Raw genomic sequence first — 21,585 nt, forward strand, 5'->3', positions numbered from 1 at the left:
GTAGTATAGATTTGCTGCATTTCCTTCCCCAACTGTGGCTTTCATCACAGGGGTAAGTCCACGCACTTAAATTGCTTGTTATCAAATTCCCCTTGTTCATCAGAAAATGTTTCTCATGGCCATGGTCTGACAGAGTGGGAGCCCAAAGAGAAAAGACCATAGGGAGTTTAGGGGGAATGCTCTAAGTGGAGATCTGCTCCCCTGCAAATTATATTAGGTGTTTCTTTGTAATTAGTGCCAACCTATCTAAGGCTACTTAAATGCAGATTTGTAACTTGCGTTGTAAACCAAGCTCCTGGTGCCTCTGTCTGGATCTTCACGGGCTGGTGCTGAAATAGTTGGGTTTGGCAGAGGTACTTGTGTACGCCCACCGGCTGCAGGCATCCGTGGAACTAAATGGCAGGTTGAATTTTCACCCCACGCAAAAGTCTGTAATTTCAAAGCTTATTTTGAGTACGAAAACCCTTTCTCTTCTTACTGGGATGGAAAGGCTTTAAATGAATTTGTTAGTCCGGGGTCTCCAGCTCCAAACAAGTAGACTCTGATCTTTTCCTTCCTAAATGACTAATGGAAGTAAATGTAAAATCAAGGCCCTGGCATGTAACTGCAGCAAAATTCGGGTGAGTGATATCTCATGTAACCCCTGGCAGAAGGAAATGATGCCTTGTGAAAAGGGTTTGTACCAGTGATTATATGCAATCCCTTGCTCTGGGGTGATGGATTACAAACACATACTCATCAGTGGCACCAAGACATTGTTCTGCAAGGAAGGTCGATCTGACACATATGGCCACGGGTAGAGAAATACTAATTGCACTTTTACAATCTGAAATATAATTAAAATCTGCATTTGAAAAATTATTCAAACATATTTGAATAATAACTAAAGCCCACCCATTTTGGGTGTGGTGTTTTGCAGAGGTTCAGGTGAGTAAGTAATTTCTTCCCTCCAGCGTAAATTAATTTTTGTTGTTGTTTTCTTCTATTGTTCCCCATTGAATTCCAGCATAACGACCACACTACACCTGGCTCTTTGCAGAAATACACCACAGATCTGTATGCAGTAGTTAGTTACATTTATTTTTTGACAAAAAGGGAAATTGTAGCATAAATTGTTTAAGCTTATTAGACCACAGTAAGATGCAAAACCAAACCTCAAGCTTTAGTCATTTTAAAGTTCTTCATAACAGTGTTTGAATAACATTAACAGTGAACATAGCTATGTTAAGGTATGAACTTTGAGGACTACATATCTACCTGTATTTGAACAGCTTTGCCTTCAGGGGAGCTATTTGTGCAGCAGAAGCTGAAGTTGTGAAGCTCAAGTCACAGGCTCTGCCTACACCAAAAGACAACTCAGATTACACACACAGCATGTACTACTCAGCTGCCTGGGCCAAACAACAAATTACAGCAAATAACGAGTGGTGGGTTGCAATAGAAACAGCAACACCGTGCAGAGGCATCCAGTCTGACTGAACTAAACAACCTTAAGCTATAGATACATCTTCTGTTTCAAGCCATAAACCAGAGGTTGCTAATACCGTGAGGGCATTAGCAGAGTTCACTCTCAGTGGCCTGGAACCAGGTGCCCTAGATTACTGTGTGAGCTTCAAATGGCTGTGTAGGATATGCAGGCTGTTGCTAATGCTGTCAATAAGCATCTATATTACTACAATTAGCTAAGAATGAGGTCTGAGATAAAAGCAAGAACTATCACAGCTGTTGTGAATATTGAGAGAAGGGAATAGCATCGGAGGGCTCTGAGTTGTAAGAACTTTTACAGATTTTTTTCAACTGCTCAAAGCCTCTGAGGCACCCATTTCTTTATAACGAGCTAATTAATTACAATTCAGAATTTATTGCAGATGGCACTCTTCTTGCTTCTTGCCAGGGAAACTTCTATTGTCTGTGTTTTTGGTTCTCATGCACAGATTTTGGGGTCACTTTTGTGACTGGAGCCATTATGTGGGGATTACTGTGAGTAAGCTTCCAGTTCCATTTTGATTAAAAATTTTTTTTCAGACATTTAGTCACTCACAGGTTTCTCAGGAGGATGTTCTCACATTATGCAAGAAGTTTTAATTATAATCTGAATATATAGTCTGTCCTTGATTTTACAAAAAAAGCTGTGAACTTCTGATTCACTCACTTTAATTCATCTCAAAGATCAGGCCATTAAGTTGTTCTGACTGTACAATAAAGTGGCTGGAGTTAGAACAATAATTATTGTAATTATTTTCAAGGAAGGTTGTAGACATCTCTGAAAATGTTGCTACTTTTTTTTTTTTTAAAAAAAGTCATAGTCTGATTTTAAAAGTTTTTTGTGTTTTCCAAGCAGAGCTTGGATGAAAGAAGAATAAAAAAAAAAGACGAAAATACTCTATGGATACTGTTATGCAAATTAATGCCTCAAATAGCTGCTAGATACCAGCTGCTATAGAGGAAATTATTTTTGAAAAAGCCTGCTAATCCCTTAGAATATGGAGAAGTACTGAGGAATGGACAGGGTTGGTGAAGATAAAAAAGGCTAGGGCAATTTATTTGAGAATCTCCTTGAAATATGAGATGGCTTAAACCAGACCTTGTGCTATTTTTTAATTAAAAATAAAATAGTTGTAATTCCTGCAGCCAGGAACAATGACATAAATTTTAGAGACCAATGACTGACCTGCACTCCCAAATCTTAATAATATATTATTATAAAAGTGATATGAGAATTCAAATATGGGTCACATATCTTAAATTTGCACATAATGTGATACTTTGCATGCTTAGCACTTTAATAAAAGCTTCTGATAAACTTTGAAGTTCTCAGGAACCTATGACCAAGCCAAACAAGTTTCTGTTCCCAGGGGATCTTCGCAAAGACACTCCTAATTTAGAGATGATTTACATGTCTCTGTAGTTAAAGTACTAGGAGAGCAAAAACCCCAGTACTAATCTCTGTGTCTAGGATTGCTTATGTATTTTACCCCTTTACTATGTATCCTGCAAGCCCCCACTATAGAAGGGGCTCAATTTCATTGTGCAATCCAAAGACTGCTGTAAAGTGACAGAAAAGTTGACTGCAAGTGAAGAAATTATTGACACTTTATATACTTTTGACACTTCTCCGACTGGCTGCCATTGGTCTGTAACATATCTGTACCAGGCACTGCAGGGACAGCTGGAGAAATGAGTGCTGCAATAGGGAAGGAAGAATATTTGTATGTGATTTCTTCTGCCTTCACAGCTGAGTTTTGCAAAACCTTATCTTTTGCAGAACTCTTCCTTGAGAACAAGTGTCACCAAGCAATGCAATGTATTTATGCATGCGGAAGTTAACCTGAAAACAGTTGCTGATGTTTTCAGGTCTGAGATAAGAATAAAAGTGGATTTGTGGATTCTTTAGATAAAGAACTCCTAAGAGATCAGGCCCAGAATCAGAGACAGCCAGGAAAGATCCTGTATTAATAAGATTTGTCCTTCAAACTCTTCCACAGAAGTGCTATCATTTGATATTATCTTGTTAGACTGGACTTCTAATACTCTTTTTTTTTTGTTTCTTCTTCCATGTCAAAGAAGCAGTATCTTAAGTGTTTTTCTAGTTATATCTCAGCTTTGTACACAGCCATAACACTTTTCAGTTCCTCCTGACTCTCACAAGCTTCTTCAGTGTCCTTTCCTTAACAGTATTTGTTCTGCTTCTCTCATTTTGGGGCTGGACTTGGGTGAAACTTGTGCATGTATTCCTGGCCATTTTCTGAAAAAAACAGTCTCTTCTCTTTTCCTTAAAAACAGTTTGAATCCCCAAACTACAAGTGCTCATGTGTTGACTTCCAAAAGCTGAAATTCTTCATGATTTTCAACAGTATTTACCTTGCAGAGGAAAGTACAAGGGACTGCATTATGTAAATTACACTTAATCTCCTTTAATGACACCAGGCAGATCCAAAAGGGTTTTGAAGGCAGAATAAATTCTTCTGAATTAATCATTCTAGTGTTCCCAGAAATTAACTTGTCCCAGAATATTTTAAGATGAAAGAAACTTGTGGTCAGATATACATGCCACAAGATAAGGAAGTGAAGCAGTAATAAACACAAATACTGAGGCAAAAAAACTTGTAATCAGTAGTGGCTCATAAATATCTTCATGCACAAAGAATGTCTCGAGTTGCCCAACAGCTTGCGACTCAGTATAAAAACCTGAGCAACTCAAGGCTTATCCATCCATTTCTCTTGCCTTCTTTGCCTTGGTGAATAAGGTAAGTCTGAACCCATTTATTCTCTCTGTTGCCTTGATGATTTTGTAGCTTTTCCTGACTAATGTTGTAGTACATTCAGCTTTTCTCTCTGAGGGAGGAAGGGGTTTTCATATGAAAGAGAAAGTTTTCTGTTGGTGGTCAGTTATAAAAATCACTGAATGGGGCAATTAGGCGCAAGTTAGCCAGTTAGGTCTATTTACTCAGCTTTGGGATCCAAACAAGTTTTCAGGTCCTGCAGCTGAACATAAAACATCTGTAGTGAATTCTTGGGTCTGTTCAGCTGGTAGTGTGCTGGTCTGTGGAAAATTCAGCTAAGGTCAGAAGATCAGAAGAACACAGGGATACTGGCCAACACCGGCAGTCCTGGGTCACCAGCTCTCCACATAGAAAGCAATCATCAGTCCATGCCTGCCTTTGAAACCCAATTCATACTTCTTCCACAGGCAAGGACTGACGTTTTATCAGTTGCTTCTTCATCCTCCAAACAACTGTGGACAGATTTGCACTGTAGTTTCTGAGATCTGCTGATGATTTTAATAGCAATACCATTACACAAAAATAGAAGTGTTCCTGAATTCAGTTGCCTGTCCTTCCATTTCTTATTGAACAGATTTTAAGTGCTTAATCTTCTATTTTCCACTTTCTAAAACTGGGAGAAGGGACCTCCAAGACGGAACATGCATGAGAGGAAGCGATAGGAATGCAATGAGAAAGGTTATTTGCTGTATTAGCATTAGGTAGGATGCTTGTCATCATTGACTGTTTAGCAAAGAGGCAAGCCTTGGATCAGGAATAACAAGCTGAGTCTTACCTGTTCCAGCAAAGCACCTTCATCTGAAGGCTACAGAGTCAACCTCCATTTCTCTAGGACACACAGAGCCCTAATAGTTTTCCTGTGTGCAGCCTCAACTGCAAGGGGAAGCGTTGAAAGTGCCTTTTCCCAGGGTAGGGTTATGGCCATGTGGTTAGGGCGCTCTCTGCAATGTGAACGAAGAGGCTTTCAGCACCAGCATCACCCTGGTTCCTGGGTGAGTTGACTAACCATGGAGGCTTTGGGGTAAGTTACCAACTGAGATGCCCCAGTGCTACCTTCCCTAGCAGTCTCCTTAAAGAAAATGCAAACTCAACCCTGTTTTCAAAGTACTTCTTCTGGATCTGGTGAAAAATGTCATCTTGCTCCCCATGGATTCTCTTGTTAGTTTGTTATATACTCCCCTTATCAGAGAATTTCAGCTGTACAAATACAGTTTTATTTAAATTCTTGTATTGCTTTTCTTTCTTTTTTTGTGTTTCAGATTTACCTCCACCCCACAGACATGTCTTGCTACGACCTGTGTCCTCCCACTCCCTGTGGCCCAACCCCGCTGGCAAATAGCTGCAACGAGCCCTGCGTCAGGCAGTGCCAGGACTCGACAGTGGTGATCCAGCCCTCTCCCGTGGTGGTGACCCTGCCCGGACCCATCCTCAGCTCCTTCCCCCAGAACACCGCTGTGGGATCCTCAGCATCTGCGGCTGTCGGGAGTGCGCTCAGTGCTGGAGGGGTCCCCATCTCCTCTGGTAGCTCCTTGGGATTTGGGAGCTTTGGCTATCCAGGCCTGGGCAGTGGGTACAGCCGGCCCTACCGTCGCTACAACACCTACCGCAGTGGCTTCTATGGGCCGTGCTAAAGCATGAGGAGCGAGCAGGAAGAGATGACCAGGAATGCTGAAGCACGACCCGACGCAGGACTGAGCTCATGGCCATGGTTTTCAGATGCGATCTTAGACACCCACAACCTGAAGTTAGTGGAGCTGTGGGAGCTTGGCATCTCCTAAAACCAGGCCTTTGCTTGTCTTACTTTTGTTATGCTTTACTTTATATTTCTGATCAAATGTCTTGTTCTCTTACGCTTTTTTGTATTTGACAATGACTAGGTAAAATATGTAATTATTAGAAATTGTTCCGCATGGCTGAATTAGTACAGTCCACTTAAACAATGAAGAAGGAAGATCTCATTTTGCTGCGTGTCTCATTGTGAGAGGGATGAGTGGGTACTGTCCTTAGTGGACCATGGAAATGTAGTCCTTACACTTTACATTGCTTCCTTCCATTCCTCAGCCTCATTAAATTTGTGCTGCATCATACTCCGAGTCTGCCTGTACTTCTTTCTTCTCCCAGCCCCTTTTCCAGCTTGTCTGTGGTGAAACAGGTCCCTTTGCAAGTCATCAGTTCCAGAAAACACTGTGCAAATAACTTCACGCCAATTGCCAAAGGAGACTGAGTCAGATTTCGGTTGTGGAAAAAGTTTTTCTTTTGTCTTTGCATGGTAAATCCAGCCTGAGAGAATTTATCAAAGGCTAAAAAGAGACGATGTTCACCTGCCACGGGCATGTCTCCTGTTGTTGCATAAGCAGGAAATCTTAAAGTAAGGAGCTGCCTCTGTTTACACTTTAAAGACCCTTTACCTCCTGTACCACAGAGATGGAAAAAGGCCCTCTAACGCCTTTAATATTGCTCTTTAATTAGAAAATGTTTGTTTTGAGACGGATGTCTTTGAAGAGGGCTGAGAATGGGGTAATAAGCTGACTTGAGAAGGGGCATTAGCTCCTCTTCAATGAGAAGTGGAATAGCCTAATTTCAGGGAAAAGCTCACTGAGGGGAATGCTGTTTCTCCTTATCCTTCTGTAGATGCAATAGACAAGCGTATCTACATAGAAAAGAGGACAGACAGATGCAGCAGGAAAATCTACAGGGGTGTGAAGTGCTGCCTCCACTCATCTGTTCTCAGCTTGCTGCACAAATAGGATATATGTGCTATAACCCGAGCAACCTGGAAGAAGATTGTGGCTTTCTTTACCCTATCTGTGATACTTAGGAAGGCCCCCTTAAAAGAAGGGAGATATTATGCTTTTCCTGAGCACAGCTGAGCTTGCTCAGGGCAGAGGTGGTGGGAGAGAGGCATCAAGTTGGTACAGCCCTTTGAGTGCAGCCCAGAGCTTTCTGATGGGTACAGCATGTCTTTGCGTATGAGATCAAGCCCTGGTAAGTCTTGCAGGGGAGGAAGAGAAGGCTTTGTGGTGTTTTTGCAAGGGAATTGGCCTTTAAAATTTGCTGGCCTGGGAAGCACATCTGGGAGAAAGAGATTAAAAGACTTCATGTTCTAACCCTCTCTCAGTGTGTCTTTATAAACTGATTCCTACCTGTTGTGCCTAGTAGATGTGAACTTTATAGGGCATTGCTTTTTTCTAGGTTGATCATCTGTGTTGCAATAAAGGTAGTGTTTAGCGACTGGGAGCTTTGGTCCCTAAAGGAAGAAGGTTTAAAATGCTCTACCTGAAGGCTCTGGATGATTCTGGATGATTCAATGTCCTGTCAGCCCATACAACTCACAGCCTGATATCTGTGAAATTTCTTGCTTGGAGTCCTTGTCTGTGTCTGTACAGACTGATGTTGAACTGTAATTAAAGCCAGGGAAAGATGTTGACAAAGTTATATTGACTACAGTCATTAGTGTAGCTAAATTAAAGGAGGTACATCAGTTCCATGAAAGAATTAATAATTTTAAGGAGTAGGTTTTCTTAATAAACAACAGAAGAGAAAATGGAAAGTTAGAAGTTTGATATTATAATACAGCAGAAGGTTAGTCTGAATTAAACGTGTAATATATTTTTTTGCCATCTCAACTGAAGCTATTGCTTGATCAAAGAGGATGCATTCCAAAGAAGTCATTATTCATTTGCAGTTGTTGCAAAATAGCTTTCTCTTATGGAGGTCAACCTGCATATCTATCACAGCAGAGAAGTTACAATTCCACACTATTGATATGGCTGGAAAGAGTTATGACAGAGGCACTGCAGTTAAGGTCTCTCTGACACATTCAGGTGGACAGATAATGACATTTCTCATGACAAAGTACCTTCTCCTACTCTTGCAAGCCCCTTCTGCAATGCTCTGGTAAGCTTTCTTCTAATCAACTGCACCAAACCTCTCTGCAGATGTAACCCCTGTGCATGCACACTCTTTCCAAAGTTGGGATCTTTCCTTCAAGCATTCAGAAATTGTAGCAGAAAGGTCTGGTATGCAGCTCACTTCTTCAAAACAAAAAGCAAAAACAATCCTCAAGCATCATTTCTCCCCTTCATTCCTGTCCCAAACTGCCTTTCTTTGGGTTAAGACTTATCACAACAGCAAGTACAGCACAGTCCCAAAGTAAAAGGTTTCTCTGTCTGGTTTTGCAGTTAATCAGAAAGTGTTTTATTCACTGCTGCAGAATATGAGCTAGATTATGATGTTAGAGAGAAAATTTTCTAGGCAAGACAAACTCAGGAACTGCTTTTCAAGTTGTTATTGTGTTTGCTTTGAAAATGTTGTACCACATTAGACTGGGGTCTATGTGATCAGGCAGCATGTGTGCAATAACGCATAGTATTGGACAATAAAACAGCAGTGTAAAAAGCAGTGCATGGTAGAGCACACATGCTCTGAACAAAAGAACTGTCTGTATCTTTTCTTTCTTGCATCTGTTAATATCTATCACTGAATACTGGAACAAGTTCGTCCCATAGAAAAAAGAGTAACATGAGCTGCTTTTGCAGGACACTAAGTATTTGCTACTGCTGTCAGCAAAAATGTATTTCAATACCAAATTTTGTAAAGCTGAAACCAGAATTGTAGCGTCTGCTGTGCATACAGGGATAAGGGAAGAGGCAAGGCGGCTCTGAAGAGCAAGAGCTTTTATGGCTTTCTCAGGCTGCCTGGAGGATCTGAGACATTCTTGCACATTTATTAACTCGTTCCTGCACGGTTTTATTCTTTTTTGCATATGGCTGGGTTCCCACTAGTGAAGTTGTTTTGTTTACTGTTTATGTTTATTGCCTGGACTTATCCTGGCGTTGGATGAAAACCACAGTCCATGGTGTCTCTTTCATCTTTTTTGGTTTGCATCCATTAAATATGCCTGGCTCCATTATACCGACTCCACCTTCCCAAAATGCGGATGAGTCAAAATTCAATTTGGTTAGGAATTTTGTCTGCTCTTTAGCATTTTGGTCACATTGGCCCATGGGAGTACCACCTGCTGTCACAGCAAGAGCTTTTAATTTATGTCCTGAGTGTGCAATTTCATCCCTGATAAGTGACTGTGAGATTTAGGATCAGTACTCTTTGTAATATTCTAATGAGCAATATCCCAATGCTTTTAGCTCCCGGGATGAGGAGATTGAGCCAGCCAGGCTAACTTGATGTATCACCACCTTCAGGAGAGGACTTGTGATTCTTTTTATCATCACTATACCTTTTGATGAGTTTGTTTTCAAAACCACTTGCTTCTCTTATGGTCAATGGATAGTTATTGCTATAAAGGAATATGTTTTTTAACATTTTGATACCACAGTAGTGTGTCTGTGTCTGTGCATTGGTAGAGCATTGGTGAAAAACTGGTAAATCTCACAGGATAGAAGAGCTTCAGTCAGTAGTGTCACTGATGGGGGTCATCATGTACCCAAGGATATCCAGCAACTGATGATTTTTAACATGTGATTTTGTGCAAATACTTATTTGTATTTTAAGTAAAAAATGGAAGGACTCCAATTTGTGGCACCATATAATGTGAGGAAGTTTGTGAAGTTCATTAGTAATCCTGGTCACAAATTTTAAACGCTGATCATGTTCAAATAGTGTCACATACCTTCACATTTTCTGATAATGCATTATTTGCATGTCTGAGCCATTGATGAAAATGTGTTGCGAACTTTGAAGACTTTTGTTCTTCAAAAGTGTACAATCAGCATTTATTTCCCAGGAGATCTTAATGAAGATACTCACAGTTCAGAGATAATTTGCATGTCTCTAGCTAAGAGATTTAAACATTAGGAGAGGAGAGATTGGAATACTGATCCCTGCCCTGAAGTCTGTTTATGCATTGTATGCAATTACTTTTTAATCTAGAAATTGTCTTTGAAAAAGAAATTGAATTGCTGCACATTGCAATGTTCTTTGAGATCATGCAAAATGAAGACAACATTATTTGCTTTCAAAAGAGGAAAAAAGAAGAAGAATATTACCAACTTCTATAAGCAGCTACCATTAATTTGGACTATAATTTTGTTTAATAGTGCAAGACACAGTAGGGGGAAAAGAATAATTTAATGGCAGATGTAAAACTGTTTGGCGTCTTTAATGACCCCATAGGTAAGCTTGTGCAGGACTTTGAGTGTCAGTGTCTCTGACTAGCCTAAAATTCACATGCATCCTCAATCTGACCTGAATTGTTTTCCTGGAGTTTGATGTAGGAAGAAAGCTAAAACTGAGACTCCTTAGATTAAGGACTTTGACATTCAGTTCCCAAATTGAAGAGCTGTGTCTCAAATTCCTTCATGGAAGTGTAGTAGTTTAATATTAAATGAATAGATCAGACTGCTGCTACTCTTTCATCCTGTCTCCTGAGTCAAGAAAGTAAAACAATATGTTCCCTCAAATAATCTGTTTCCCAGTAAGTACCTTTGAGACTGGTAAAGTGCAATCAGCTCTGCTAAGTGTAACAATTTTATTTTCTGAATTTGTGCAACTGTCTGGCTGTTTGAGAGGATTTTAGCAAACCTACAGTCCAATTCAGAGTCAGAAACAGTAACTTCTGTCTTTTTCAGAGTGAGATGTGTCAAAAACTTATGATCTCCATGAAGAGGAAAGGGGGATTTCACAGGGCAGTTCGCATGGATCTTTCCTAACGTACGTATTCATCTGTGTCAAATGACATACATTGCATATATTGTCCTTAGGATGCAAAAGAATTTCTTTAGTAACTCAGATGAATCAAGTTGATTTGACCAGGAATTAACTGGGCTCATAAGATTTTAAGATAAAAGAAACCTCTATAGTGGAATGCATACATTATGGTGAGGAAATTAAATCAAGGCAATAAATACAAACAGCGAGGAAAAAGTAAATAATCAGCTGGGAATATTTTGCATACAAGAAGTCTTTAGCAATTGGCTGGTAAAGCTGCATGCACAAAGTACTTCTCTCAGGTCCTCAGGCACTCTAGGACACAGTATAAAAGCCAGCACAGTGAGAGCTGCTGCCATCCACTTCTTCTGCTTTATTCTCCGTGGTGAAAAGGGTAAGTCTCAGCCTGCTTACTATTTTCCCATGTCCTGAATTGTTGCCTTCATTATATTTTATTTTTACACTGTCTTGACTGTAGCAGTCTCAGGTTTATGCTCTTTACCAGTGTGTATGGGAGACCTGCAAGTAGCTCTTTCTCTAAAAGAGGGTAGCTGGTTTTTGAAGGGTGGCGATTGCTGGATACAGGACTTCAGACTCATTTTTCATTTGTGTCACTGGATCATTCAGTTCCAAGATGTTCAAATCTCTGCATGTAAATTACTCAGCAGCTATACATGGATGTGGAGAATCTGTATGGAGATTTTGGTTTTCTCGGAGCTTGGAGAGTTGGACTTGATGATCTTAAAGCTCTTTTCCAACCTAAATGATTCTATGAGTCTATGATTTTTCTGTAGATAGATAAGTGGGCTCAGATTTGCAAAAGTGTGCTGAGCAATATTGAAAGAATATCCCTTCTTACACCAGGATACCATGAAAATAATCCTTCTCTGTTCCTAAGCACTTTGGGACCAGAAATATTTGAATCACCTCCTTCTAAAAATGCTCTGAATACCTTGGCTCTAGATCTCCGTTGCAGCACCTCAGTAACCTGAAACTGAAATATCAATAGTAAAGCTTCCTCCTGTTCTATCTGCTTATCAAATGATTTTGGACCATCAACTTCCTTTTCCCTCCCCTTCAGAAAGAGGCAGAAAGCCACTTTCTCTGTAAGACTAATGTAAGAGGCAATAAGCACAAAGAAAAGGGGATGGCTAAATAAGAATAGGCAGAATATTTGTTCTTTTGCTGTTGAAGAGACAAGCCCATCTGTGGGGAGGATAACAGCTCCCCTTCACAGGTGAGTGTCACATTATCAGGTTATGCTCCTCACTTCTACCTGCTGAGAAACTTTTTCTTCTTTCTCTGTTGTGGGGCGAAGTTTTTCCTAGCTGTATCATACAGGGTGTCATAAGTCTTGTCCCTCGCTTCCCACCTATTGCAGTGCTGCATGGATCCTGGAGGAGTGTTGTGGGAAATGAGCTATCAAAGACTGCTCAGGAGCAGGTAGAGCTACCCCTTGAGCTGTCCTCTGTAGTGTAGAGGAGTTTGGGTTTCATTGAAGTCTCCTCTCAACCTAAGACTGACACATTTTTCCATTCTCCACATATAGACTCTAGCTAGTTTCTTGCACTCTCCATCATCTGAGCAGCTTAATTACATGACTATAATTACAACTTCTTTCTTGTATTTGCTTCCTTCCCTGTGTTTCAGACTTACCTCCATCCAACAGACATGTCCTGCTACGACCTGTGTCCTCCCACTCCCTGTGGCCCAACCCCGCTGGCAAATAGCTGCAACGAGCCCTGCGTCAGGCAGTGCCAGGACTCGACATATGTGATCCAGCCCTCTCCCGTGGTGGTGACCCTCCCCGGCCCGATCCTCAGCTCCTTCCCCCAGAACACCACTGTGGGATCCTCAGCGTCTGCGGCTGTAGGAGATGCTCTCAATGCTGGAGGGGTCCCCATCTCCTCTGGCAGCTCCTTGGGACTCGGAAGCCTTGGATATTCAGGTCTAGGTGGCCTTTACGGAAGGTCCTACCGTCGTTACAACCGGTGTGGGCCATGATAAAGCCTTGGGGAAAAAACACAAAGCCACAACCAGAAGCTTAGAAGCTTGATCCGGATGCAGGACTGAGTTCATGACCATGGCCACATGCTTGCTGACCACCCTCAGCTTTTCCCTAAGCTAATGGGACCGCAGGAGCTTGGCATTTCTGATTTAATGCCTTTCTCTGTTACCAATGAGGTGAAAAATGTAACTTTCATTGTTGCATGTAGGAGTTGGGTGTCCAGCTGTAAAGCATTGCCTTCAAATGGATGAATAGTTTTATCCATATTCAACCCTACTGCTTTCTTATGCTGTACGTTTTTTAAAATTCTACTTCTCACTCATTAAATTTATGGCGCATCATAATATGTGTCTTGCAACGTTCTTCCTCTCTCTTCCTCTTTGGAACCTTCTCTGGGAGAAACTTGCCAGTGCATAAATTGTCAGAACCAGCCAGATCTTTGTTTAAATCATACCATGCCAATTAGTAAGGAGGTAATCATAGATAAACGTAAGCAATGAGTAATACCCATTTTTTGATAGGGTATGTTTTCCCTTAGTCACACTTCTTTAAGTACAATATGAAATAATCATTCCTCGCTAAAAATCAATGGGGGGAAAGAGGTGGGAAAGCTAATGCTGTCTTACAGGCAACATATAATTTCATTGCTTGGAGCTCATAAAATCCCAGCAATTTCAGGTATTATTTCCATACTCACTTTTTAAATTACGAAGCAGATTTCAACATTAACAAAGAATGGCTGTAAATATCAGGAAGGACATTTAAAAGTCAATGAATAGAAGAAAAAAATTATGTATGATTCTTCCTATGGCTCGCTAGTTTAGGAATGCTACATTTATGCAGTAATTGGTTCTTAAATTACGTGGTGATTTGGGGGCCTTTGGGGTGTCACCAGAAATCCTCAGAGCAACAACAATTACCCTGCCTGTTCTGAATCTTGGGGAAGATAATGACTGCTAAATTGCTAAACAAACATTCATTAACACAATGCTGTTGATGCCTTAAGGATCCCAATTAAACTTTCATTCTGCATTTTAAAGAGAGATTGAGCAGAGCAGATTGTTTGATAAGTTAACTCAGCACACCAGGGAGTTTTGCTCCCTTGAGGACTCTAAAGGACAAATGAAAACCAGAGAGGTTCTTGTGCAACACCACCGGGTTTTAATGTGAAAGAGAAGCAGAGCAGCCAACTACAGAAAATCAAGGCTATACAAGGGGAAAGGCGTGATGCAGGTATCACATGCTGGTACCAGTGCCCTGCGCAGGACCCAGGGCACAGCCGAGGTGATGGAGGGATGCAGGGGATACCGAGGTTCAGCCAGGGCACACCACGGCACAGGGTAGTGGGCTGCTGGGCACACACAACCTCCTCCTGGCCCCGTGCCAGAGCAGCTGATGCCTGCTGCTGGTCCCCATGGCTCTTGCTCCATGTCCTCATGCTGTGGTCCTTGCTTCAGGGCTGTTGCTGGTTCTGGCCACCATCCTGGGGGCTTTAGAAAGCCCCGCAGCTCCCACGGCGGGACCTGCCCCACCTCTGGGTGCCAGGGAGGTAATAGCCCGTGCCACAGGAGGAGAAGCCCGAGCTGTAGGACCTCCCACAATTGCCAAAGCTGCTGGACCCGTGTTGGCCCCAGTAGCCCAGGGAGCCCCCGTAGCCCATGTCACCTCCATAACCTAGGCAACGACCATACCCAAGCGAGCCCCCGTAGCCTCCCCAGCCTCCCAAGCCAAAGGAGCTCCCATAGCCCCGGGAGCCCCCATAACCAGAGAAGCCCCCCAAGCCCAGGGAGCCCCCATAGCCCCCCAAACCAAAGGAGCTCCCATAGCCAGAGGAGCCCCCATAGCCCAGGGAGCCCCCATAGCCCCCCAAACCAAAGGAGCTCCCATAGCCAGAGGAGCCCCCATAGCCCAGGGAGCTCCCATAGCCGCCCAGACCAAAGGAGCCCCCATAACTCCGTGACCTCCTGTAGCCCAAGGAACCCCCATAGCCCCCCAAGTCAAAGGAGCCCCCATAGCCCTGGGAGCTTCGGGAACTGAAGGAACTCCCCAACCAGGCTGGGCCTGATGATCCCACAACGCTCTCCTGAGGAAAAGAGCTGAGTATGGGGCCCGGGACTGTCACCACAGCCGGCGGGGGGAAGATCACGGCTCTGGAGTCGGGGCATTGCTGCACACATGGCTCATTGTTGCTCTCGGCAATCGGCTGAGGGCAGGTCACCCCACAGGGTCTGCAGGACTCGCTGTAGCAAGACATCCTTCTTGTGACGGCTGTGAGTCTGCAATGCACAGCAGTAAGGAGTTTTAAGGTAAATGAACAAATACCAGAGCTGGACCTTGAGGAGATGAACCACGATGGTTAAGCAATGACTCTGTGTCTGAAATATCAGAAATTAACAGGGAAACAGGTAAATTTAAACATGCTAACAAATAAAACTCATTCCTGTGTCAACTCAACCTTCATCCTTTCTTTCATCTCATCATGATCACCTTTGTAAATAATTTGATGTGAAACAGAAATTCAGTAGTGGATAAATTAGACAGATCTTTCTGTAGCAATTTGGACTGGCGAGGATGCACTCACAAATTGTAAGAACCACTGAAAAAGAAGCCAACAGGAATAGAAGAAAAGGCTCATCGACTGTATGTATTCACACTTTATGAGGCGTAAGTCACCCCAAGTATTTCTATAGCTGGAGATCTATTTCGTATCCCAACACAGTGAATCCTGATGCTGCATCTGGACAAAGACATGTTTTCAGAAGGAAACAAATGGTCTAAGTCTGTAAAAACACCTGCAGGAATCATCTCTGTGACAAAAGCATTGTTAAAGTAAATGCTAATAGTAGTAGAAAGAATGAGTGAAATCACACTTACCTTGTTCACTGCGGGGACTGAGACAAGAGAAGCGGATAGAAGGGCTGTCGGTGATACGAGCTTTTATATGCTTGTTTAAGCCACCTTTTGTGCCTCTGGTCCTAATTTGTTACAAAACAAACGTGATAATGTGAGCTTTAATTTTGCCACCTCAGCACTGTCCCTCCCAAAGGTTAGTGTGGGTGTGATACAAGTGCTGATGACAATCAGTTACCTGTGATTGTCATTTTAGGGGATTTGGGGAACTTGCAGCTGAAGAGCTGCCATACAGTCATCAACTGAAAGCCAGAACAAGAGTCATGCGTCACATTAGTCCCAGTTTAATGTTCAAGGTAGTACTTACATGATGTGGAGCCCTTTTTGGTGCCACGTGTACTAACCAGGTGAAGGTCATCCAACATGAGCTAGAAGTTTGGCTCTGAGAGGACACAGGTTCTCCTTGCAGTTGGCTAGGGAGCTGTAAATGTTTTTACACAGCAGAGGAAAGAGCCTACAGGACGCAGGCTCAACTCCTGATGAGAGATCACTAGTAACAGCATGAAAGCAGTAAGCCCTGGCAAAGTTTTGAGCTTGTGCTCTAAGCTTTTCATTTTACCTATAATTAACCCAGGCAGGGAGACCTGTGTCTGATTTACTGCACCTGTCAAACAATAAAGGGGAATGACACAGTCCCATCATCACTAGAAATATTAACTACAACCCAAGTGGAGCTAGCATCTGTCCATTGAAACCTCTGCCAACATCCTTCTCTCAAGTCTTCTGAGACAATTCAGATGACAGTAGATTAACAGAGGAATATTGGGCTAAGTGATGCCTCCAAAGAGGCAGAAAAGGCCTTATTGATATAGCCAGAACTGTTGACAGGGTCTCTGTCTAAAGCTAATACCAAACATTTCAAAATTTCATTTGAAATCTCTGCTTCTAGAAGTTCAGTTAGAAATACATTTTAAAACAATCCTAATTTTTTTTCCCCCACCCCTGAAGTACTGACCACTTAAGAAGAAGTGGCAAATTAATAAAATAGTATTAAAAAGGATACATTTTAATGGGATAAGTCTGTGGCATCATACAGTTATTTACAAATCTGTTGTTTCCTAATTTTACAACATTGCAAAAATAGGCTATAAATCACCTCTAAATTGTAAGATAGCTGTGCCTTTGAAGTGTCATCAGGATTTGTTGCTAATAATGAGAGGCACCTGGAAGATAATGACTTTAAGCTGCTTCACAAATACTCGTTAAGACTTAGTGGAGGCAATTTCTGTTATTATCATATTAAATGAAGAAGGGCAGGATTTAGAAGCTCCCTTGTTATGAAACAGCATCATTTAAAAATATGCCAACCAATGTCACTCCTTTTGATTCCCTAACCAGACTGTGATGTATAATTTCAATGCTTGCAATGCTTTGATTTTCATTCATGATATCAAGTTCTTTATTTTACTAAGTATTAATATGTTTGGGGAGATTATGACATGTCCATGCTACAGACTATAGATAGTAGCTTCATTTCCCTTTATGAGCCAGTATTTTGCTAATAAGCCTGAAATGTCCATTGCCTTAAATTCTAGGGGCAGAGGGAAGAGCCTCATTAAAAATTATCTGAATTTTCAGGCTTGACTGGCTATCTGCCCATGTTCTGAAAAACAAGGGGTCTCAAACTGATGTCCTAAAATCTCTGCTCTTAGACTCTCCAGATTCCTTGCGCTCACCTCTAAATGACCCCCTCTCATGCATGAAGCTGTACCTAATGACACAGAGCACTTCGTTCACACGTCTCTAAATTGATGCTCTTGCACAAGATTTGCATGCTGATAGTTGCATGTTTGTGTATAACAATGGTACAACACATCAAATATGAATTTTAGTGGGTGTTTGTAAAGCCTTTTATCGTTCCTAGGAGGATCTGGAAAATTTCTGAAGTGTCACTGCCTCAATGACATTTCAAAGACAGCAGTAAAACTAACAATGGAATCCACCTTATAATTCATGAGTAATTAATGGTATTTGACCTGCAAATACAGATGTTAAAAGCCCCATGTTTCTAAACCAGATGTAGATACCTGAAATTCTCCCTCTTTCTGTTACCTCTCTCCCTCCTTTTATCTAGCTTGCACGTATTTTCATAGTATTCACTTAAATGGCCCTATTCTTAAAAGACAGATAACTTTAATTGATCCTTACTCATCTACCCTAAAAATCAATCTTATTCTCTTAAAACTGAAAGTGGAATTAAATAGCAGATGCTCCAATGCTGGTGCTGGGTATTAGATGTCTGAAAGGTGTCTGAAATATCTCATCATTCACCAGACCAATGCCCACAAGTTGGTACTGACATTGTATCACACTTGTTTTTGAAGGCGGGGAGTGGCAGTGCAAAGCAAGCAAAATTAAATCCCTCAATGTGAAGGTTGTTTTGTTACTATGTAGGACCTGAGGCACAAAGGGCGTTTCATATCTGTAAGCAGTTTGAGAAATGTATAAAAGCTGTCTCCATTCCGAGCCTCTCTATCCACATCTCCTGCCTTATTCTCCTTGGTGAACAGGGTAAGTCCAATTTGGCTCAACATCTATCCTTCCTAAGTTTTTTTCTGTCAATGCTAAATTCTACATGATGCTATGGATTGGCAGGTTAGAGAACTGCAGGTGTCAGAAGGTGTTATCCCTAGACCAAAATGGGAAGTTTTACTACAACACTTTGAATAACCATTTCCCAAGCATTTTAGTTCCAATTCAGGATCTACATGCATTATAAAATTTAAAAATATCAGAGTGATCATAGTATCTACCACCTTGTTGTAGTATTTGTCCCATAAGGGCAAATATTCCTATTTGGAAGTTGAGTGCTACTGGGGACGCAATATGGGACTACAGAAATAGCTGGCTATGTCTGGCACTTCTTTTCTTAACTTGCTGTAAATACATTACCAAACTCCAGTCTGTTTTAGCTGGTTGTAATAAACTAGATCCATCATGCTACAAGCAAGAGCAGTGATATCTAGTGGGATTCACCAAAGATGACACTAGATGTCTTCATCTGTGTGCATGAAATCTAGGGGATCTTGACAGTAAACAGAGTCTAGAATGTGATTTAGGTGACCAGATGTAGGTATACTTTGCAAGGTAATGAACTCTGGGTTGTCACAATTTCCACTGAATTTAAGCAAGCACAGGCGCCTAGAGTCAGGTGAAAATTTCTGCATCTGAAACCTCGCTACTGCTGTGCATTGCAGACTCACAGCCATCACAAGAAGGATGTCTTGCTACAGCGAGTCCTGCAGACCCTGTGGGGTGACCTGCCCTCAGCCGATTGCCGAGAGCAACAATGAGCCATGTGTGCAGCAATGCCCCGACTCCAGAGCCGTGATCTTCCCCCCGCCGGCTGTGGTGACAGTCCCGGGCCCCATACTCAGCTCTTTTCCTCAGGAGAGCGTTGTGGGATCATCAGGCCCAGCCTGGTTGGGGAGTTCCTTCAGTTCCCGAAGCTCCCAGGGCTATGGGGGCTCCTTTGGCTTGGGGGGCTATGGGGGTTCCTTGGGCTACGGGAGGTCACAGAGTTATGGGGGCTCCTTTGGTCTGGGCGGCTATGGGAGCTCCCTGGGCTATGGGGGCTCCTCTGGCTATGGGAGCTCCTTTGGTTTGGGGGGCTATGGGGGCTCCCTGGGCTATGGGGGCTCCTCTGGCTATGGGAGCTCCTTTGGTTTGGGGGGCTATGGGGGCTCCCTGGGCTTGGGGGGCTTCTCTGGTTATGGGGGCTCCCGGGGCTATGGGAGCTCCTTTGGCTTGGGAGGCTGGGGAGGCTACGGGGGCTCGCTTGGGTATGGTCGTTGCCTAGGTTATGGAGATGACATGGGCTACGGGGGCTCCCTGGGCTACTGGGGCCAACACGGGTCCAGCGGCTTTGGCAATTGTGGGAGGTCCTACAGCTCGGGCTTCTCCTCCTGTGGCACGGGCTATTACCTCCCTGGCACCCAGAGGTGGGGCAGGTCCCGCCGTGGGAGCTGCGGGGCTTTCTAAAGCCCCCAGGATGGTGGCCTGAACCAGCAACAGCCCTGAAGCAAGGACCACAGCATGAGGACATGGAGCAAGAGCCATGGGGACCAGCAGCAGGCATCAGCTGCTCTGGCACGGGGCCAGGAGGAGGTTGTGTGTGCCCAGCAGCCCACTACCCTGTGCCGTGGTGTGCCCTGGCTGAGCCTCGGTATCCCCTGCATCCCTCCATCACCTCGGCTGTGCCCTGGGTCCTGCGCAGGGCACTGGTACCAGCATGTGATACCTGCATCACGCCTTTCCCCTTGTATAGCCTTGATTTTCTGTAGTTGGCTGCTCTGCTTCTCTTTCACATTAAAACCCGGTGGTGTTGCACAAGAACCTCTCTGGTTTTCATTTGTCCTTTAGAGTCCTCAAGGGAGCAATATTCACTCTTGTGCAGGGAATAAGTGCCTGGAGTCCCTCAGCAGTCTAAATGTCATGACAGAAAATGAACTTTGTTTTAGCCCTTCATACAATTCTTAAGTGTGTCTGTTTATTTTTTTTCTTTTTTTCAGGACTTTATTCAATAGGTACTCTGCAGAAGTTTCCTGTCAGTGCAAAGATCTAAAAATGGCTTGAAAATAGTTTTCTGTATTCATTTTCTGTATTCATGCCATTATGTTGAAACACATTGCATGCACAGATTTGATTTCAGTTTAATTCTACAACTAAATTAAAAATCAAAATACCTTATTACAGGAATTGAAAATTTTCCAGTGATGAGGAGGCATTTCTTTCCTGAGCAGGAAATACTTTGTGGTATTTGAAATTCAATCCTAGTTCTCATTGACATGGTTTGTACATTTTCCTTTGAAGGGGTGGCTTCTTGAGCCATCTTTCATAGATGCTCTGATGGGATGTGTAGGGTGAATTGAGCGTTGAGCTCAGATGAGTTCACAGTCTCTGCTCTCCTTGGCAGAAAAGCTCAATTAAATGATGAAGAAAATGTTTTGGGCTTGGTTTTTTTTCTTAGCTTTGAATGTTCTTGTAACCCTAAACCAACAGTAGCCAAGGGGGAAGCTCCATGAAAGATAGGAGTGGGATTTCTGCAGAGTTTATGAACTGTTTTTGTATGCCCGTGATGGGGATGGAAAACTGATACCAAAAGCTGAACTTCACAACTTATAATACTGTTAACAAAGCCACACTTATAAGGCAGGGGAAGCAGAAATCCGATTGTGTTATGCAGCAGAACTTTAATAAGGATGAAAGTTAGAGGAAAACAACACAAACCTGTCCTTCATTGACAGAATTTAAAATTCCCATGTTTCTTAAATTAGTCAATGACAAATATCCTCAGCCAGCATAAAATGAGAAGCGAGATAGGAAGAATGTAGATTGTTAATTCAAAGAAAAAGGAGATTAATGCTTGGGGGAGATTAACCAGGGATGATTCTGCTACCTTTAGCATGGCCCACAGCTGCTGTGGAGGAAACAGCTATACTGGCGGGAGGAGTATGGGCTGCAGTACCTGCTGCTGAGCGTAGAGAATACTGAAATCCCATAGCCGAGAGGGGCCCTGGAGTCGTACAGGTAACTAAAGGGGCTCCCCAATCCAAACTATCACCCAGAAGCACAAGAGTAGCAGGACCTGGTGGAGCTGGTGCCGCTCCCAGGCTGAGACCACCAGGCAAAGGAGCGCTGACAGTGCCTGTCCTGCCCTCTGCCCTTCCCGCAGCTCCTGCAAGCCCCACCAGAAGGCTTTCTCTCCCCTGCCTGCTG

The 21,585-nt window shown here is 42.8% G+C and overlaps 3 protein-coding genes across 3 annotated transcripts; 2 read left to right on the forward strand and 1 right to left on the reverse strand.

The window, feature by feature from the left end:
* The first annotated feature begins 5,563 nt into the window (after positions 1-5,563).
* Positions 5,564-5,914, forward strand: LOC132320153 (feather keratin 1). The gene has a single exon (XM_059832392.1). It carries the CDS (start codon positions 5,564-5,566, stop codon positions 5,912-5,914), a length of 351 nt encoding a protein of 116 aa, XP_059688375.1.
* Positions 5,915-14,449: 8,535 nt separating this feature from the next.
* On the reverse strand, positions 14,450-15,211 carry LOC132320058 (scale keratin-like). The gene is made up of 2 exons (XM_059832180.1): positions 14,722-15,211; positions 14,450-14,676 (listed from the first exon to the last, which is right to left on the reverse strand). Exons 1-2 carry the CDS (start codon positions 15,209-15,211, stop codon positions 14,450-14,452), a joined length of 717 nt encoding a protein of 238 aa, XP_059688163.1.
* A 3,875-nt stretch (positions 15,212-19,086) lies between these two features.
* Positions 19,087-19,848, forward strand: LOC104253062 (scale keratin). The gene has a single exon (XM_009820395.2). It carries the CDS (start codon positions 19,087-19,089, stop codon positions 19,846-19,848), a length of 762 nt encoding a protein of 253 aa, XP_009818697.2.
* The last annotated feature ends 1,737 nt before the right edge of the window (positions 19,849-21,585 follow it).

Source organism: Gavia stellata, chromosome 33, assembly GCF_030936135.1.
Source record: "Gavia stellata isolate bGavSte3 chromosome 33, bGavSte3.hap2, whole genome shotgun sequence".
Classification (NCBI taxonomy): Eukaryota; Metazoa; Chordata; class Aves; order Gaviiformes; family Gaviidae; genus Gavia; species Gavia stellata.